This window comes from Phyllobates terribilis, unplaced genomic scaffold (genome assembly GCF_046119375.1).
Source record: "Phyllobates terribilis strain yellow unplaced genomic scaffold, ASM4611937v1 Scaffold_1__5_contigs__length_1240528914, whole genome shotgun sequence".
Taxonomy (NCBI): Eukaryota; Metazoa; Chordata; class Amphibia; order Anura; family Dendrobatidae; genus Phyllobates; species Phyllobates terribilis.
The window spans coordinates 863,505,069-863,524,913 of NW_027362761.1; the positions used below are offsets into that span (position 1 = coordinate 863,505,069).

Here is a 19,845-nt window from a genome sequence, read left to right on the forward strand (position 1 = left end):
ATCGCCAAGGTGTAAAAATACGTACCTGGTCAATAAGGCCTAGGGCGCAGGTACGTATTATTATGCCTGACGTCAGAAAGGGGTAAACGCAGAAAAGTTTGTTACATTGTTCTGCTACAAGCTACTATGTAAGACCGGTTGTACACATTCGATACTCTCTATATGTATTTTCTGTACGAATTCTATATGTGTTTTTCAGAAAAACTGGTGACATGACCAAACACTGATGAAAATCTGCTCTAAAACACTGCTGAAATTGGGTCTGTTTTGAAATTGGCTACATTCATACATCGGTTTCCATTTTTACATTATTGTAAAACAGAGCATTTTTTTTTATGTTTTTTTTTCTCATCCATTATGGAGGATATAAACTGATGAACTTTTTTTTTACATTGAATCAGTTAAAAACAAATTAAATACAAATGAAACACTGAGGTAAAAAGGATGTCTTCCATACTGACCCCCCATACTGACTGACTGCTAGCCCTAATGCTGAGCCACTGTCAGTCAGAGCCGGGGAGAGGTTACAGCCGCCACTGGACTCCATTCACAGAGCGGTGACTAAACCCGCGCTGGTGCCGTCCCCATGACTGAAACCCGAACACTACTGGGGGGAATAAAGTTAATTTCCTCCCGATAGCATGGGCTAAATGCTGGCGCCGGGCAGGTTTACAATGGTTTTAACCTACAGATTAGCTCTATATCTGCTGGTTAGGTTATAGGAAGTTTCGCCCCCAGCAGTTCGCCCCCAGCAATTTGCCCCCAGCAGTTCGCCCCATCTGTTCGCCCCCAGGTACATTTCGCCCCCGCACATTTTGCCCCTATCATTTCGCCCCCAGGAAGATTCGCTCCTGCACATTTCGCACCCGTACGTTTCGCCCCCAGACATTTCGAACTGGGGGTGATATGTGCGGGGGTGAGATGTGCGGGGCAAAACATCCTGGGGGCCAAATGCTGGGGACGAAATGTGTGGGGGCGAAATGTACCCGGAGGCGAATTGCTGGGGGCGAACTGCTGGGGGCGAAACATCCAATTCCCGTTTTGTCCATCCAGTTGAAGTGTCTTTTTTTTCACAAGTCAGAAAAATGTCTCCTGCCACATTGTTTGTGCATCAATTGCATTATTTTACATCATATGTAAGCCGTAAACTGCAAGAAAAAACAATTTAATAGGATGAGCAAAATGTATCGCAGAAGTTTTGTCTACAACTTAAGAAAATCCTGGAAATGTACTTTCAATAGCTCTGCAATTGTAGTTATAAAGGGAATGTAACACAATTATACCTACCCCAAAAGTTCCATTTTGCAGTCTGGAGACATTAAAATGTTGGAGAGAATTGCGATTGCTTCAATATTCAGGTTATTTTCACCGAGCCTAAGGATTCAAGTTACAAAACACAGATGTTCAAGACTTTTTTTTTTGTAATCATGCCCCTTTGTTATCATACACAAGTACATAAAAGTTAATGTTCTTCTTTTAGGACTGATATTTTGGTTGATTTGCTTTTGAACAATATTAAGTGTATTTTGAGCCAAACAGAAGTAGCGCTGCACTGTAAAGCCTGGCTAGGGACCCTTGATAACGATTGATTATAGCAGTAGTGCCCTAACAACAGGCAGCGAGAAGGGGTGCAGTTCTCTTTCCCAGGTTAATGATTAGTCAGGTGCATTCCTATTTTCTCACATTGACTGCTTTTTTCACTTTTTCACTCCTGAAAGTGTTTATCGCACAGGAGGCTAACCTTACTAAAAGTGGCCATACTCATTAAATAGTTGCTTACAGAATGTTCTAGTCACATCTACCAATCGACCCCCGATGCACATGCATGCTCGGCTCAACTTGGGATCAAAAGGATCTGGCATTGAGATTCAACGTGTCCAATCCATCTCACTCCAACATACACATTAGAATGATTGGTCTGTACTGCTGAAATTGACGGGTCCATCCAATAATATTCTAATGTATATAGCTAACTTAAACAATTGATGAATTATTTTTAGGATTAGTCATCAATATTAAATTGGTTGGGGTCCAACTACTGGTATCTCTGCCAATCAGCTGTTTAAAAAGGCTACAAGTGGGTGGCGCTAAAACAGCAGTTCAGACTGAAAATAGCTTTTTTTGTTTTCTTTTGATTTATTTTTTCTTTATTTTACACTTTGTGTACCACAAAAAGCCATAAAAGACCTTTGAGGGCAGTTCAATATTTGACCACATTTTTTTTAATATTGTTGACTTTTCCTGTAACTGCCGCTGTCATATTAGCCAGTTACTATGTCTTAGGCTACGACCCCACTATCAGTATTTGGTCAGTATTCGGTCAGTAGTTTTTCTCAGGAGTGAGAGCCAAAACCAGGTGAGGAACAATCAGAGAAAAGGTATAATAGAAACAAGTCACCAATTCTGCATTTATCACCCACTCCTGGTTTTGGCTTCCACTGCTGAGAAAACATATTAACCGAATACTGATAGTGGGACCGTAGCCTTAAACTGTTGATCGGTCTTCAAGTAGTTAACAAGGCAAGGCAAATCAATTTAAGGAAACCAGGATGGATGAACACAGAACTTAAACACATGCTAAAAAGAAAGAAAGAAATGTTTTTTAAATGGAAAGAGGGAGGCATATCTAAAGAAGATTATAATGCAGTCTGCAGATCCTGTAGGGCACGTATCAGGTTAGCTAAAGCTGACAATGAATTAAGGCTTGCAAGAGATGTCAAAAGCAATAAAAAAGGATTTTGGGGGTATGTCAAAAGTAAAAGAAAAGTCAAAGATGCTATAGGATTTTTACAGGATGAAAATGGAGAAATGGTAAGAGAGGATGTTGAGAAGGCCGAACTTTTTAACTCCTATTTTGCATCTGTTTTCTCTCAGAAAGAAAATGTAACATCAACTGATCTTCACTGTCCTTTTAAAGGAATAGAGGAATCCAAGTTATCTGTAAACAGAAAGATTGTGAGGGAATATTTAGCTAACATAAATGAGTTCAAGTCTCCAGGTCCAGATGAATTACACCCCAGAGTACTGAAGGAGATCGTAGAATAAATTTTAGAACCACTCTCCATAATCTTTGAAAATTCTTGGAGAACAGGAGAAGTCCCAGAAGACTGGAGAAGAGCAAATGTTGTTCCTATCTTCAAAAAGGGGAAGAAGGTGGACCCAGGGAATTATAGGCCGGTGAGTCTGACTTCTATACCAGGAAAGATCTTTGAACAAATTATTAAACAACATGTATGTAAGTACATGGATAAGAATGAAGTGATTAACCAGAGTCAGCATGGGTTTGTAACTAACAAGTCATGTCAGACTAACTTAATTTCCTTCTATGACAGAATCACTGACTGGGTGGATCAGGGAAATGCTGTAGATATAGTATATCTTGACTTCAGCAAAGCATTTGACAAAGTATCTCACACCATCCTTATTGAAAAAATGACCAAGTATGCAATGGACCAGGCAACTGTTAGGTGGATTCATAACTGGCTTAGTGATCGGACTCAAAGGGTGGTTGTAAATGGCTTCACATCCAGCTGGATGAATGTCTCAAGTGGGGTACCACAGGGCTCTGTCCTGGGACCTGTATTGTTCAACATCTTTATCAATGATTTAGATGAAGGAATTGAGGGTAAACTGATTAAATTTGCTGATGACACAAAGCTAGGAGGGATAGCTAATACTAGAGAAGAGAGAGAGAGGATTCAAAAAGACCTAAATAAACTGGAGCAGTGGGCAGCAACCAACAGAATGGTTTTTAACAGGGAAAAATGCAAAGTACTACATCTGGGCAATAAAAATGAAAAAAGCATATACAGAATGGGAGGAATAGAGCTAAGCAACAGTACATGTGAAAAAGACTTAGGTATACTAATAGATCATAGACTGAACATGAGTCAACAGTGTGATGCAGCAGCAAAAAAGGCAAATACAATTCTGGGATGTATTAACAGAAGCATACAGTCTAGATCACGTGAAGTCATTATCGGTCTTTACTCCTCTTTGGTCAGACCTCATCTGGAATACTGTGTACAGTTTTGGGCACCACATTTTAAAAAAGACATCGACAAACTGGAGCAAGCTCAGAGAAGAGCGACCAGAATGGTGACTGGTCTGCAAACCATGTCCTATGAGGAACGGTTGCAGGATTTGGGAATGTTTAGCTTGCAAAAAAGAAGACTGAGAGGAGACTTAATAGCTGTCTACAAATATGTCAAGGGCTGTCACATTGTAGAAGGATCATCTTTATTCTCATTTGCACAAGGAAAGACTAGAAGCAATGGGATGAAACTAAATGGGAGGAGACACAGATTAGATATTAGAAAAAACTTTTTGACAGTTAGGGTGATTAATGAGTGGAACAGGCTGACACGAGAGGTGGTGAGTTCCCCTTCAATGGACGTCTTCAAACAGAGGCTGGACAGACATCTGTCTGAGATGATTTAGTGAATCCTGCTTTGAGCAGGGGGTTGGACCAGATGACCCAGGAGGTCCCTTCCAACTCTACCATTCTATGATTCTATGATTCTATGAATAACAACAGGTAACACTATATTTATAACGTGATAATAATCTGAAACAATGGGGAAACAAATCACCAAATAACCTATATTCTAGAATTGCTAAATCACTATCATCAACCATTATTAAATACCATATGTGGCATATGTTGCGTTATGTAACATAGATTATTGAAGCAAGGCTTTCCCAAGAATACATGAAGTGTAATAAATTTTTATAAAGTAATAGGACAACTTACATCCTAGCTACCGCATTGACTTAATTAGCAGATACAAAAAGCATTCAGCTGGGAGGTATTATCAATAGAAAACTGTTCCATGACATGAAAAACTCAAGGGCTAATTAATTAGGGCCAAAAAGAGGGGCAGGTCACTGGATGCATCATATGGGGAGCAAACACATGGGTTAAAGAAACGCTCCCTTCAATTTTGCATTAAACAAGTCTTTTTGCACATTGTTTCTTCCTTGGTCACCATGAATTTGTACTGGGTTCCATGAGGTTGAAATTATGCCACTGACTCCAGAGGAGGTGATCATACAAGCATGAGGCTTTCTCCATGGAAAATCATGGGTGTTACAGTAACAGTTTAGTATTTCCCAGCTTCTATGCATAGATGGCCACCTATAACTCCTTTTTTGAGCTCCAAATAGGCATTAAAAGAACCAATTCTTCCAATATATGGGGAACCCAGAAATTCCTACATGGTGTAGTTCCCCATCCTTGCTGCTGCCACACCTAGAAAAGCATTACTGGGAGAATAACATATCAAGCTGTTTGTGGCCCCCAAGCCACAGATTGTGCACCTCTGATTTAGAGTAGTCGGAAAGTTATCAACTTACCATAATTTGTTACACCGATGAAGATAGGGCTGCAACTTTTTCAAGTAACCTGCATCCACATGTGTAGCTGTTAAATCAAGTTCATCAATTTCCATGGGAAGAAGATCCAGGAAATATGCTAATACGTCAAAGTCAATGGGTGAGAAAACATTATCACTCACATTAAGACGTACTACTGATGGGGTTATTCTACTGGCTAAGCTGCTCAACTGCTGCTCAAACAAACAGTGCAGTAGATGAAGAATGTAGCGGCCGGACTCACAGTGTTCAACAATTGCCTTCACTAACCATGACGTGTACATTTCAGACTTTTTGCTTTCAACAAGATTCAGATGTTTTGAAAGAATACCTTGATTTCGCACTGAAAGCAATCCGGAGAGAAACCTAAGAAATAAATCCAAATATCCAGATCCAAAGCCTAGATGTTCCTGTACATCTATATCCATAATGTCTTCAGTAATATTCTCTTCATGAGCATAATAGAAAGCTGCAAAAAATTCCTGTATAGTAAAATGGGTGAATGAAAGAACATTTTCCATGTAACCTAGCTCCTGTACACATGTTGTATCAAGAAAACTGTTTACAATGTCTTTCGGAAGTTTATGAAACATCTCAAGATCTTTCTCATAAAATAAAGTTTCATGTTTCAGAAGTGATTGGTAGGCAATCTGGCCTAAACCAAGAATCCCATGTAACACTGTGCCATCTTTAGTGCTGTAGACTTCACGTGAATGATGTTTCAATAAGACTAGGAGGTAATGGCAGTAAATGTCAGTCATTGTCTTTGGACGCTCAATGTGAAGAGTTGGAATTCCCTTCAAAACACTACAAACTATCCAACAAAAAGCTGGGATGTAACATAATGTAAATAGAAAGTGATTCTCTTTCACCACCACAAAATGTTCACTGCCTACTTGCTTGTTTTCAAAAAACTTCTGGAAGTATTCTTCGATTTCAGTGACAGAGAATCCAGTAATTATCACAAAACGTTCAATACACTCAACAGGTATGTGATTTATGACGGTTGGCCTACTTGTGAGCAAAACAGTGGCATCTGGAAGAAGCTCTCCTTTTATTAAGCTGCCAATTAGCTGAGGCATTTCTGCTTTTTCGTCTGGATCAAACACATACTGCTCAAAGTCTAGTTGGTTATAGGCCTTAAACTCATCGAACCCATCCAAGATCACTAAAAGGTTATGGCTGTTTTTGAAAACATCATTTAACATTTGGGACAAATGTCCATGTTTTTTACATATCACCTCCCTCAAAGTTATTGGTGCATTAATTAAATTAAGATCCCTGAAAGTGAAGTTCAGCACAAAGTCAAAGTGCTGATATTTCACTGCATTCGAGAAATCCAGCAAGAGTTTTTGAACAAAAACGGTTTTCCCAATTCCTGCTACACCACTCACAAGGATTTTCTTTGGCGTCCTTCTGTCATTTAGATTATCAAAAAGCTGGTGAATTCTTAGCTTACACTTGTCTTCCTTCTTGTTTTGAAGGTGAATTCGTTGTTGACCGAATGTCAGGAGCTCATTTTTCTTTATTTCCAAGCTGTAGTGTCCATTCACGAGTAGAAGGTTCACAAAATAATCCGAAAAGTAGAATTTTTTTCCATGCATACAGTTGTAAAAGTTAATGCAATCACTTCTACGTACCAGGACCTTTTTGTGTTTCTCTATAAATTTTGAATATTCTGTAAAAGAAAAAATATTATTAATATTTCAATTTTCTCAAGTCCAATACCAATATACCAGAGAGCATAAAATTATTTTTTGGTAGAGCAAGGTAAATATTACATGGTTATCGCTGAAATTGATGTTCTGATACTCCAGATCTTCAGGAGAGAGATATTGCTCCCTAGACTAAATAATTGATGAGATAATTGGCTTTGAATGAAAATAATCTTTTTGCTTCAAAATTCCCTAACAATATAAAATGTTTTTTGCTAAACCAATGAACCCATTGAAATATTAGACCTATTATACGCTATATTATCTACTCGTCACACTTTGCTGTATACATGACTTAAAGAAAAAAAAATGACATTCTGCTTAAATCTGTGTTGCGTGTAGTTAAAAAAAAATAAAATGGCTTTTTTTTCATATAACAATCTTTATTAAAAAACAAAGCTAGTAATCTTGCAATCTTGTCAATGGCCACTAGGGCTTTTTTTAGACTCATACTTCCATCCTTTTCATCAGAGGTAGGATTACAATGACAGGTAACACCTGTATACCCAGCTAATGATACTGGATCCACCAATCACAATACGTGATGTCACAGCTGACCCTACTCCTCTCCCTTCATAAAGACCTTTGCACATGCTCATTAGATGCTTTAATACAAAAGATAGGGTCGGAGTCTGTTCATTGTGGTTAATGTACATGTAGATTTCTCCTGAAAAAAGCCCCAATGGCCAATGTGAAAAATGCAAAATTTAAATTTTTTTTCAATAACGATTGTGATAGGAAAATATTACACAAAAACCTGATTTATACAATTACGTAATTTTCTGTCAGCTTCTCTTTAACAAATGGGCATAGAAAAACAGATGAATGATATAATGTGACACAAGTGAGTCAAATATCAATGCAGAATCATAGAATTGGGATATGCTGCATATAGATCAGTGGTACTTTACTAAGGGCTCTGAAGCTATACATTGGTTTTTGGATCCCTACTGTGTAGCTTGATATAGCAGTTATGAGTTGTTACCATATGCACTGGCAATTGACATTATAGCAAGCATATCCCAATCATGTAACAGTGATAATTTGGCTGCATAGTACTAATGTCAAATTTACCACTAAAATATAAATCAACATTTTACAAATTCATCTTTTCTCCACATGAATACATATTTCCTCCATTTTTTGGTTCAATATGGCTCTCAATCATTACTGAAAGTTGAATGTGGCTCACAAGGGAATAAGGGCTGAAGGCTGACCTAGATAATGAGCTGGTTGTATAGGTGCATGCAGTGTCAGACTGAAGAATATTGGCACCACCAGAGGATTTGATTCTGAGGGCAGCTGCAAGGTTTGCACTATGAACTCTCCTGAAGGAGAAGCCAGGGCCCACCGGAGGATTCTCCGGCTCTCTGGTGGGCCAGTCCAACCCTGGGTGCAGGTAGAAAACAAGCACATAGCAAAATGTTGCAAAAAAACTAACAAACCTGTTGAACCTTATTAATATATTGTAATGCAGCGACGTGCTTGCATTACGGTAATGGTCTAGGATGTGTTTTACCTGACCATATACCTTTCCCCTCAGGTGACTGGTCACATGACTGACATTACACAGGTCCTGTATGCACAGTAAAGGTCTGTACACATGACTGGGACAGCACACAGGACCTATACACACAGCTGACTGATCACATGACTGACATCAGCAAGGTCCTGTCAGTGAGTGTGTGTGCACGGGATGCATATATAAACCCTGCTTTATGGGAGACAGGTGTGTTCGGTGTGAGGCGTGAGGCCTGTGCTCCGTGTGTGTGGGACACCGTTTGTGAGAGGCCTAGGGAGGCCAAGAGTGAAGCCTGGCAGCCTGAAAGGCCGAGCCTGGATCCGGTGCATGGATGTCAGTGGCCTTTGAGGGAGAGCCGGCTTGGTGCAGAACCCTGAAAGGCGCAGGCTGGATGTCAAGTGTGGAAGACATACCAGTAGCCTACGAGGGGACGACGGCTGGAGACCCCCACCTGGGAAAGCCGCAAAGCCACAGTGGTGGCGGAATAAACGGACTGTAGCAGCCAAAACCTGCTAAAGGTAAAACGCTGCGTTATATGGACATTTATGTTGTTGCCTAGCCGAGGGCTATAACGGTAGCCAAGTGGACGTATCTGTCGCTGGAAAGGCTCCTGAATTGTGATGTGTGTAATATGCCAGTCTGCCACTTGAGAAGCTCCCGGAGGTGATAGGTGTAAACATGCCGGGCGTATACTAAGATGGACTGTGTGATTAGCGGTTTATGACGAAATAATAAACTGCATTGTGAATTATCGGAAGGACATTGCTTATGTGCCTTAATTGACCCGGTGCAGCGAGTATCCCCCATTATGATGACTAGCGCTGCCTTACATATGGTTCGAGAGTGTGGGCAGCTACCGCCCGGTTGCTAGCGGCAACGACAACCCGGTTGCTAGGGGCAACGGCACAGGACGAGTGTGGATTAAAGCATCTGGCTACAACTCGGTGGGGTTGCGAAGATTGGCGTCGCACTGAAACCTGGTTTGCTGTAGCTCGGCGGGGCTCACGAAGTTTAAAGCATCTGGCTGCAACTCGGCGGGGTTGCGAAGGTTGTCGTCGCACTCAAATCCGGTTTTGCTGTGGTTCGGCGGGGCCATGAAAATTTTCCGGGGAGAACGGTGAAGTTCTGGTGTGAACAGTGCACCGCGATGGCTGTGAACGGAGCAGCAAATGGGTCTGATGAGTCGGACCGCATATATGAGAAACGTCTACTGGACATGAAACTGGACATGGTGCAGGAACCACAGGAGCTGTGGGCACCAGATGGAATGGCGGCAGTGGACCATTCTATGAACTCTCCGGGGGCGCCAGTGTTGTCCCAGAGTGCCCGGGGAGGTGGTAAGAGCTGTTGTGAACTAAGTCCTAAGACTATTGCTGATTTTTTTTCTAAAAATTACCCTGCCGGTGTGGTTGTTAAAAAGGAGGCGGAGTCTAAAAAAGGGGCAGATTTTCATAACAGCGTAGAGTGCAGAAAACTGGAAATTGTTACTGGTGGTGGGTTGGTACCTCCTAAAAATGACAATGTGACAATTGATAACGGGGGAACTCCAGTAGAAGGGGGTGACGTCAAAGTGGGAGGTGATCTGTTAGTCCACAACACCATGGGGAGTGACATAGACCCCGTAGCTGACTGTGACACTATGAAAGTAAAAAGTGAGTTCAGTCAGGAGGGGCTAGACGAGGGGAGAGAGTCCCCCTCTCGTCGTCGACGGCGCAAGGGCCACAAAAAGGTTGCTCTGGTAATCCTCGCTGAAAATTAAAATAAAGAGAATGTAGTACTGTGTGCCTTTGCTTCAAGTGTGGATCCTCCATTAGAGATAGAAAAGGAGGTGACGTTGCCAGTAGCAACCTCCGGTACGGTACAGAGTCAGAAGGATCTGACAGCCCTGAAAGAGGAGGCGGCCAGTCATGACCAAGAGCTGGAGCCTATCAGGCAGCAGTATCAGAGTGACGTGCAGCAACTAAGGGAAAACCTGGGGAACGTGTCCTCAGACCAGCTGAACCTGGAATCTGAACAGCAGAAAATATACCAGGTTATGAGGAACTGGCAGCGAGACGTGGAGGGAAGCAATGCGGAAATTAACCATTGGAAGGAAATGTTCTACGGAATTAAGGAGGACCGCCGCAAAATCAAGGAGGAGGTTTTTCAATTAGAGATTGACAGAGCGGTGTGTGAAGATGAGTTATGTGAGGTGAAAGATCGCTTCTCCCTGGTACAGTTAGAGCTGTCTGCCCTCAAAGAGGCGCTGCAGCATGAAGTTGCTGGGCGTGAACAAACCCTAGAACGACTGCGCAAACAGCTCAACCAGGAGCTGTGTGACTCCAAGAAGGAGTGTGGTGAACGCAGTAGAGAACTGCAACAGAGTAAGAGAGATTATGAGGATCTCCTCAAGGTGAAGAAAAAACTAGAGGAGGATAAGGCGGGTGCAGAGAAAGTGCGCCAAGTGGTTGAGACCACTCTGCAAGACACCCGTGAGGAGAATGATGATCTCCGGGGTAAGACCCTAGATGTGGAAGCTCAGGTGAAGGAGCTACAGATGTCCTGTGATACTCTCCAGAAGGCGGAGACGTACCTTAAGGAAACAGTCAGCAAGATGGAAGCTGAGCAAGAGAGGATGGAGGAGTCCATTGGAAAAGCCACAGACCAGGGCCAGGAGTTGACCGCTGGTGATGGGAGGTATGAAGCAGATACCTCCTCTAGTGATGTGGGCTCGGAGGGTTCGGTGGATGTCGGAGCCGAGATCAAGCAGCTCAAGGAGTTGCTACAAACCCAGTGGACGCAAGAGAAGTGTGAGAGACTGGCTATTGAGAGCCGAGTGGGCGCGTTGGAGACGGAGAGATCTGAGAGAGCTCTGCTGCGGGAGGAGCAGTTGAAGCAGGAAGAGCTTCAGAGACGGGCCGCTGATAGGCGAGTGGCGGAGCTAGAGGAAGAAGTTTCCGGGCTCAAAAGTCGCCTGACAAAGTATCACTCAGTGAACGAGGCCTTCTTGGAGAAGGAAAAGGGCGAACACGTTGCACTCACTCCCTTATACCATGAGAAGGTGGACCTGAGGAGAGCTAAGAGAGTGTTAACCACAGATAAATATGAGATGGTAGTGGTCAAGACGAAAATTCGTGAATTTGTAGCTGTGAGTCAGCTCAGGGGAAGCATACAGGGTGAAGAAGCTGGAGGTCAGTTGCCCCTGAAACCTGAGCTGGTTGATCGTCTGGAAACCACTGGTGAGACCGAAACGTCTTGGTACAAGTGCCTCGTAGATGTGCCCGAGGATTTGAGGGAAGAATGCACCAGTGAGTCCGTGCATGAGGAGTTTAAGAAGGCCGTGGGAGCCTGTAAGGTGTACTTGACCTCAGAAGCTAAACAGCTGGTGGTCCTGTCCACGACCGAAGTCACAGTGAAGAGGGTGACTATCCTAAGTGACATGCACTGGCGATGTATTCGCACGAAGCGGTTTCTCCGGTTGAAGACGGAACAAGCCATTAGACAACTGGAGTTGATGAGGAAAGCTCACAGTATGCGTAAAGAGGTCATCCGGGTGCCTCATGTTCTGGTGAAGAAGCTCGTTGGGAGAAATGGTCAAGCCATGCAGATGATGGTCAAGAAGTCTGGTGTGGTGAAAGTAAGCAGTCCACGTGATCGTCAGGACTGGACACCAGACGAAGACGGCATGGTATCATTCTCCGCTGTAGGAACAGAAGAAAGCCTGGGATATATGCGCATGCTGTTAGAGTACCGAGTGATCTACCTGCAGGAGGTAGAACAATTGAATCTCGCTAGACTGCGAGTAGATAGACAGCATCATCTGAGCAGCAGAAGATGGAAGCCGTCTAGAAATAGTGAGACCCGACAGAGAAAGGGCCCCCTAAATACCAGAACAGCTACAGCTGGAGTTAGGGACCTTTCAAGATGTCCTGAGAGTAGTGGGCGTGGGTTTAGAGGTAGTGAGACCTCCAGTAACTCAGGTTTGAGCAGCCCATACAAACGACCCCATAGAGGACGGGACAGTACGGAGTCGAACCGGACCTTAGATACCAGGGCATGTGAGTCACACCGCTGTATGACTGACCGCTGGGAGCGGGGGAGACCTGACAAGGTTACAACTGACCACTGGGAACGAGGGAGCTCTGACAAGGGGTTGCGACCCGGAAAGGTGACCCGACGAAGTCAGTGACAGTGACAAATGGTAGGTCCCTAAGGAATGGGCTAATGTCATTGACTAATATTCCAGGGGCTGAACAGCGCAATTGACAAGTACATGGTCTCGGTATTAGCAGTGGGATATGAGGTGATTGTGTATATTATGTGTTCAACCCCACAAGTTTGAACAGAGGGGGGGATATGTAATGCAGCGACGTGCTTGCATTACGGTAATGGTCTAGGATGTGTTTTACCTGACCATATACCTTTCCCCTCAGGTGACTGGTCACATGACTGTGACATCACACAGGTCCTGTATGCACAGTAAAGGTCTGTACACATGACTGGGACAGCACACAGGACCTATACACACGGCTGACTGATCACATGACTGTGACATCAGCAAGGTCCTGTCAGTGAGTGTGTGTGCACGGGATGCATATATAAACCCTGCTTGATGGGAGACAGGTGTGTTCGGTGTGAGGCGTGAGGCCTGTGCTCTGTGTGTGTGGGACACCGTTTGTGAGAGGCCTAGGGAGGCCGAGAGTGAAGCCTGGCAGCCTGAAAGGCCGAGCCTGGATCCGGTGCGTGGATGTCAGTGGCCTTTGAGGGAGAGCCGGCTTGGTGCAGAACCCTAAAAGGCGCAGGCTGGATGTCAAGTGTGGAAGACATACCAGTAGCCTACGAGGGGACGATGGCTGGAGAGCCCCACCTGGGAAAGCCGCAAAGCCACAGTGGTGGCGGAATAAACGGACTGTAGCAGCCAAAACCCGCTAAAGGTAAAACGCTGCGTTATATGGACATTTATGTTGTTGCCTAGCCGAGGGCTATAACGGGAGCCAAGTGGACGTATCTGTCGCTGGAAAGGCTCCCAAATTGTGATGTGTGTAATATGCCGGTCTGCCACTTGAGAAGCTCCCAGAGGTGATAAGTGTAAACATGCCGGGCGTATACTAAGATGGACTGTGTGATTAGCGGTTTATGACGAAATAATAAACTGCATTGTGAATTATCGGAAGGACATTGCTTATGTGCCTTAATTGACCCGGTGCAGCGAGTATCCCCCATTATGATGACTAGCGCTGCCTTACAATATATACAATATTATATGCAATTATAATATAAAGTTCTACAATATTCTATGCACATTGATCACTGTAGTATTAATGCACTAGCCTTTTCACTCAGAACCACAAGGTCTTGCAATATTTAGCAAGATCTCGCCTTCTACATAGTATGGTGCCATGTTGGGTTGTTGGAGAGTTGGAGAGTGCTGGCTGAGCAACCTGGGATTGTACAACATGGAAGTCTGGACTCAACTCTTTTGGCAGTTAAATTAAGAAAAATATTTATGAATTAATTTATGTTAAATAAATCTTATAACCTGCTTCTGGTGATAGCTCCTCTATAAAAGATTGGAAAAAGAGGAAGAATGAAGTGAAGGTAGATAACAGACTTTCAGGAAATTAGTCTAAACCTTAGCCGCTCAATCTATGTTTCTGAAGTTTAGTCCTTCATATAACCCTTTTATGATTTTTTTTTATATGTGCATTAGATATTTAATTTTTACAAAAATACTTACCACTTTCACTGTTTCTTTGCTTACTAGATGATTTGACTTGCTGAAAGAGTTCACAAAATATTGAAGCACTTTCTTCTCCGAGACAATATATTATATCTAATAATTTTCTCACTTGTTTTCTGGGCCCCCCTTCATAGGCCACTTCTTCATAATCATCCCTGGAGAGTAAGTGTTGCTGCAGAGACTGATCGAGAATAGAGGCAATGTAATATTCCAGTTCATTCACCAGTTCTATTCGGTGTCTTTGCAGAAACAAAAGTGAAGGGGACCTAGAAATCCATAAAATGAGTATGCCATGAGATCATCAAATCAATTACAGTTCCTTGCATGACAAAGACTAATAATAGCTATTCTCTATCAGGGGCGGACACAGACTGTAGTGGGCCCCTGTGCAAGAAATTTTTTGGGCCCCCCCCCCCTGCGCTTCATAAGGCAACAAAGTTATCTAAACATAACCCCCCCCCATGTGCATCTCTCGCCCCCCCATGTGCAGCTCTCATCCCCCCCATGTGCAGCTCTCATCCCCCCCATGTGCAGCTCTCATCCCCCCCATGTGCAGCTCTCATCCCCCCCATGTGCAGCTCTCATCCCCCCCGTGCATCTCCCATCCCCCCCATGTGCATCTCTCATCCCCCCCATGTGCATCTCTCATCCCCCCCCCATGTGCATCTCTCATCCCCCCCACTCCTAGTTAACTACTTGTATTTAAAACAAATAAAACTTGTTATACTTACCCCCATGCGATCCCTGCAGAATCCTGGCGCTCGTCCACGTCGCTGCCACCAGACGGTGCCACATGCATAGCCATCAGCTTTTGTTTTGGCCAAAAGATTTTTAAAGCCGCCACCACGATAAGGTAGACTCTTCTGGCAGGGCCCTACTCTAACCTATTAAAATTTTCTTAAAATATCCAATACTCTTTTTAGATATATTTTTATTTAGTTTTCTTTAAGGGAATGTGTCATATACATTTTTTTTTAAAAATGACCAATAATACCACATACAGGGAATACTGCCACACCATGACCAGACCACATATTACCACAACATAGTGACCGAATAATACCACACAGAAGGGGGAAAAACTGCCACACCATGACCAGACCACATATTACCACCACATTACTAATATTACCACCACATTACTAATATTACCATAAGTGTCATTATGCACGGGAGCTCTATACATGGTATGTATAATGTAAGTGTCCAGGTAATCTAGTGATCACCAGTGACATTATACACAGGAGCTCTGTATATAGTGTCAGTGTACAGGTAATACAGTGATCATCAGTGACATTATACACAGGAGCTCTGTATATAGTGTCAGTGTACAGGTAATACAGTGATCACCAGTGACATTATACACAGGAGCCCGGTACATAGTATATAGTGTAAGTGTACATGTAATACACTGACTCACTGGTGACGTCTCTAGGTGAAGTCCTTCAGCTACGCTTTTCTCCTTCATCCAGCACAGACCGCCATTACGTCTTCCAGCCAGGACTCGTCTCTGCATAAAATAACACAGTTATCTAGAGCACATTCCCCAACTTCTACATTACGCAGCTGAATACAGACGTGTATCCACCATCAATATATGGTTAGTTATTATACAACCTACCATTCCAAATATAAATTGTAATCCACCACGGTGCCCCCATTAACTGTAAATAGGCACTTAATATATAATTTAATTAGAACCTCTACTCTTTCCGCCAATTTGTTACCAGTTACACTCCTGCATCCGCAACGCCCCCTACTCTATACTTCCTGCTCCCCGCATTCATTATTTACATGCACCCCCTGCCCCAATTCATTATATCATGTCCTGCTCTCCCCACCCCATCATCATTTACTGTCCCCCACCCCACATTCATTATGTGCAGCTCATTATCCCGCTACTCCCAATTCCCCCATGTGCAGCTCATTTTCTCCCAATTCCCCCATGTGCAGCTCTCACCCCCCCATGTGCACATCTCTCATCCCCCTCCCCCACATGTGCCCCTCTCTCATCCCCCTCCCCCACATGTGCACCTCTCTCATCCCCCTCCCCCACATGTGCACCTCTCTCATCCCCCTCCCCCACATGTGCACCTCTCTCATCCCCCTCCCCCACATGTGCACCTCTCTCATCCCCCTCCCCCACATGTGCACCTCTCTCATTCCCCCTCCCCCACATGTGCACCTCTCTCATCCCCCTCCCCCACATGTGCACCTCTCTCATCCCCCTCCCCCACATGTGCACCTCTCTCATCCCCCTCCCCCACATGTGCACCTCTCTCATCCCCCTCCCCCACATGTGCACCTCTCTCATCCCCCTCCCCCACATGTGCACCTCTCTCATCCCCCTCCCCCACATGTGCACCTCTCTCATCCCCCTCCCCCACATGTGCACCTCTCTCATTCCCCTCCCCCACATGTGCCCCTCTCTCATCCCCCCCATGTGCACATCTCTCATCCCCCTCCCCCACATGTGCACCTCTCTCATCCCCCTCCCCCACATGTGCACCTCTCTCATCCCCCTCCCCCACATGTGCACCTCTCTCATCCCCCTCCCCCACATGTGCACCTCTCTCATTCCCCTCCCCCACATGTGCACACCTCTCATCCCCCTCCCCCACATGTGCACCTCTCTCATCCCCCTCCCCCACATGTGCACCTCTCTCATTCCCCTCCCCCACATGTGCACCTCCCATTCCCCCCACTCCTAGTAAATTGTATTTAAAAAAAAAAAAAAACTTGTTATACTTACCCCCATGCGATCCCTGCAGAATCCTCGTCCAAATCGATGACACCAGGTTCTCCTGACTTCCGGTCATGTGACGGTGCCGTCACATGACCGGAAGTCAGAGAAATCATGACAGAGATGTTCCGGCCCCGGCGCTTAGCATGGGGCCGGGGGCCCCATGAGGAGAGAGACACACAAGAGGGGGGCCCCCAAGGGGGCCCCTACCGGCTGGGCCCCATACTGGAGTCAGGGCAGTCATGCCCTGATGGCGGCCCTGCTGGAGGCTGAAGGGGCCCCCTCTCCCTCGGGGCCCCCGTTCAATGAACCGGCTGCACGGGCGGTAGTTCCGCCCCTGTTCTCTATATTATATAGGAACATCATTCCAATCGTGTTTCTTTTTCCTCTGCCTTTCATAAAACCATATTAGTCTCCTCACTATAATTGAAATGTTGTCACCCAAGTACAGCACATTGACATCTTACTGGTAAATATGAGTTACTTGCGCTGGACTAATAGACGAGGAAAGATGGAGAACAAGATTGGGTTAAAATGATAGTTTATTAATATGAAGTGACAAAAGGAGGGGTAATGGGTGTCTGGATGATGGGTAAGAACTGGTGAATGGAGGTCGTCCTTCCGGATAGTTGCGTTGGTGGAACTGCTAGCACAGAGGATTCCTATTTTAGTCTTAGGTATGGTCATCCCTTAAGGGTGAAAAAGAGACAGGGTGAGCTTCTCTAATGATAGGGGAACAATAGGAACCAGTGTGGCTGGAGGCTAGGCTAGAAATATCTAGTGGGTACAAAAGTAGGAGCCGGCAATGGGTTGCAGGCTGGTCTGCTGGATGGTGGCTAGCAGGAAATGAAGCCAGATAGAGTTAGAATGAATATGAACAGGTGTCTCATCTAGGGTACCTGGATTAATAATTACTTGGTGGTACTAGGTGAGATAGATGACAGATTACCAGTATAGATGTACAAACGCTAGATCAGGAAGGGAAAACAGCAGTGTAACGTGGGTTAAAATAGTAAGGTCAAGTACAGTTAGAGTACTGCAAGCAAAAAAATGATAGGAAGTAATCAAGTCAATAGTTACCTGGTAGCAGTGGTTGTGATTCCTGGTAGGTCACCTATGGGACTGCCTAAAAGGTGGTACAGAAGCTAAATGTGGAGAGACCGTTAGGCTGGTGCTTAAGATAGAGTAATGGACCTGTGGTTGTATGGTAACGGTGTTGCAATTAACCACGTCAACCACGACCAATATGTGGCAGTGATGCCTATAGGCAACCTGGTGGTAGGGATAGCCACACCGTATGCAGCAGCAACTGGGGGAAAAGTAAAGTCCCAATGCAGCTGGAGCTGGGCCTCAGTCTCAGTGCCCACAGAAGTCCTTAGCAAGTAGGCATGCATGTTATTGTACCCATAGTACTTGCAATGAAGTAGCGGTAGGGAGCGGGGTACCCAGTCAGCTGGGATGATGCTGCGGTGGTCGAACTGGTAAGGTGACTTACAATTCAGTAGTCCGTGGATCGGGCAGCCTGCAATGGATCCTGTGGATGGAGATGAGGAGTGGAGTCCGTCCTGGACAGTGACTCACACTCCTTGCGACTGTCCTGATGGATGGCGTGCTTGCGGAGGTCCAGCTAGGACCTGCATGACATCAGAGCACGTGACGATCACGTGATAGATACCAATATGGAGGCCTGTAGGGACCAAAAACCACCGCATTTCGGAAACTAAACAGTTTCCTTCATCAGAGTTGGTACTGGGGTGGTATATGGTCCTTTTTATATGTTTCACTGGTTTCATCAGGTTGTCAATCATTGGAAGCAAACAGCTGACTGATGTCATCAGGCTGTCAAGCATTAAAGGCTAATGGTTCAATTTCACTATTTAGACCTTTCCTTTGGTCTTAATGTGTCTAGTTTAAAGATCCAGCTGCTTTCAGCGCGGGACATTTGTTTGATATAGTCCCCTTTGCGCCAATGTTTTTGTATTATTTGGATGCCCGTCATCTGTGTGCCATGACTCAAACCCCCATGTTTCTCTGTAAGAGAGGAGATGACCATCAAATTTATATTTAATATTGCTTTATATTTAATATCGCTTATTCTTTTGTTCATGGGGCTTTTCGTGCGTCCTATATAGAGTTTCTCACATGGGCATTTCAGGCCGTAAATCACCCCTTTCGTGGAACAGGTTATGAAGTCTGAGATTGCATATTCAGTTTCACTGTTTTTAATCGCTTTTTGTCTTTTGTTATGTAGGGTTTTGCAAACCATGCATTCTTGCAGGGAAAGAAGCCTACTAGATCCTTAATAAAAGGGGAAGGTGAAGTGGTCTGTCTAGGGGGGTTCCATATTGAGGGGGCAATAAGATTGTCCAAATTGCATGCCCTTTTGAAGATGAATCTAGGGTGTTGTGGTATTTTATCACCTAGAATTTTATCATCTTTTAGGATATTCCAGTGTCTGTTGACTATTTTCCTAAGAATATGTGTGTTGGAATTAAATGGTGTGATGATTCCCCTGTCATTAGAGAAGCTCACCATGTCTCTTTTTTACCCTTAGGGGATGACCATACCTGAGATTTAAAATAGGAATCCTCCGTGCTAGAAGTTCCACCACCGTACCTAACCGGAAGGATGACCTCCATCCACCAGTTCTTACCCATCATCCAGACACGCATTCCCTCCCCCTTTTTTGTCACTTCACATTAATAAACTATCATTTTAACCCAATCTTGTTCTCCATCATCTTTCGTAGTCCATTAGACCAGCACAAGTAACT

General features: G+C 44.3%; 1 protein-coding gene across 5 annotated transcripts in view; it reads right to left on the reverse strand.

The window, feature by feature from the left end:
- LOC141153860 (NACHT, LRR and PYD domains-containing protein 3-like) overlaps positions 1-19,845 on the reverse strand; it is a 128,517-nt gene that overhangs the window by 83,407 nt on the left and 25,265 nt on the right. For 4 of the 5 annotated variants that reach the window (XM_073639096.1, XM_073639103.1, XM_073639087.1 and 1 more), the window contains exons 2-4: positions 14,327-14,595; positions 5,356-7,051; positions 1,288-1,374 (exon numbers count right to left, since the gene is read on the reverse strand). In XM_073639096.1, the coding sequence (XP_073495197.1) occupies positions 1,288-1,374; positions 5,356-7,051; positions 14,327-14,595 (2,052 nt within the window). The remainder of the gene's footprint in view (positions 1-1,287; positions 1,375-5,355; positions 7,052-14,326; positions 14,596-19,845) is intronic. The other variant, XM_073639112.1, reaches the window with a different exon arrangement.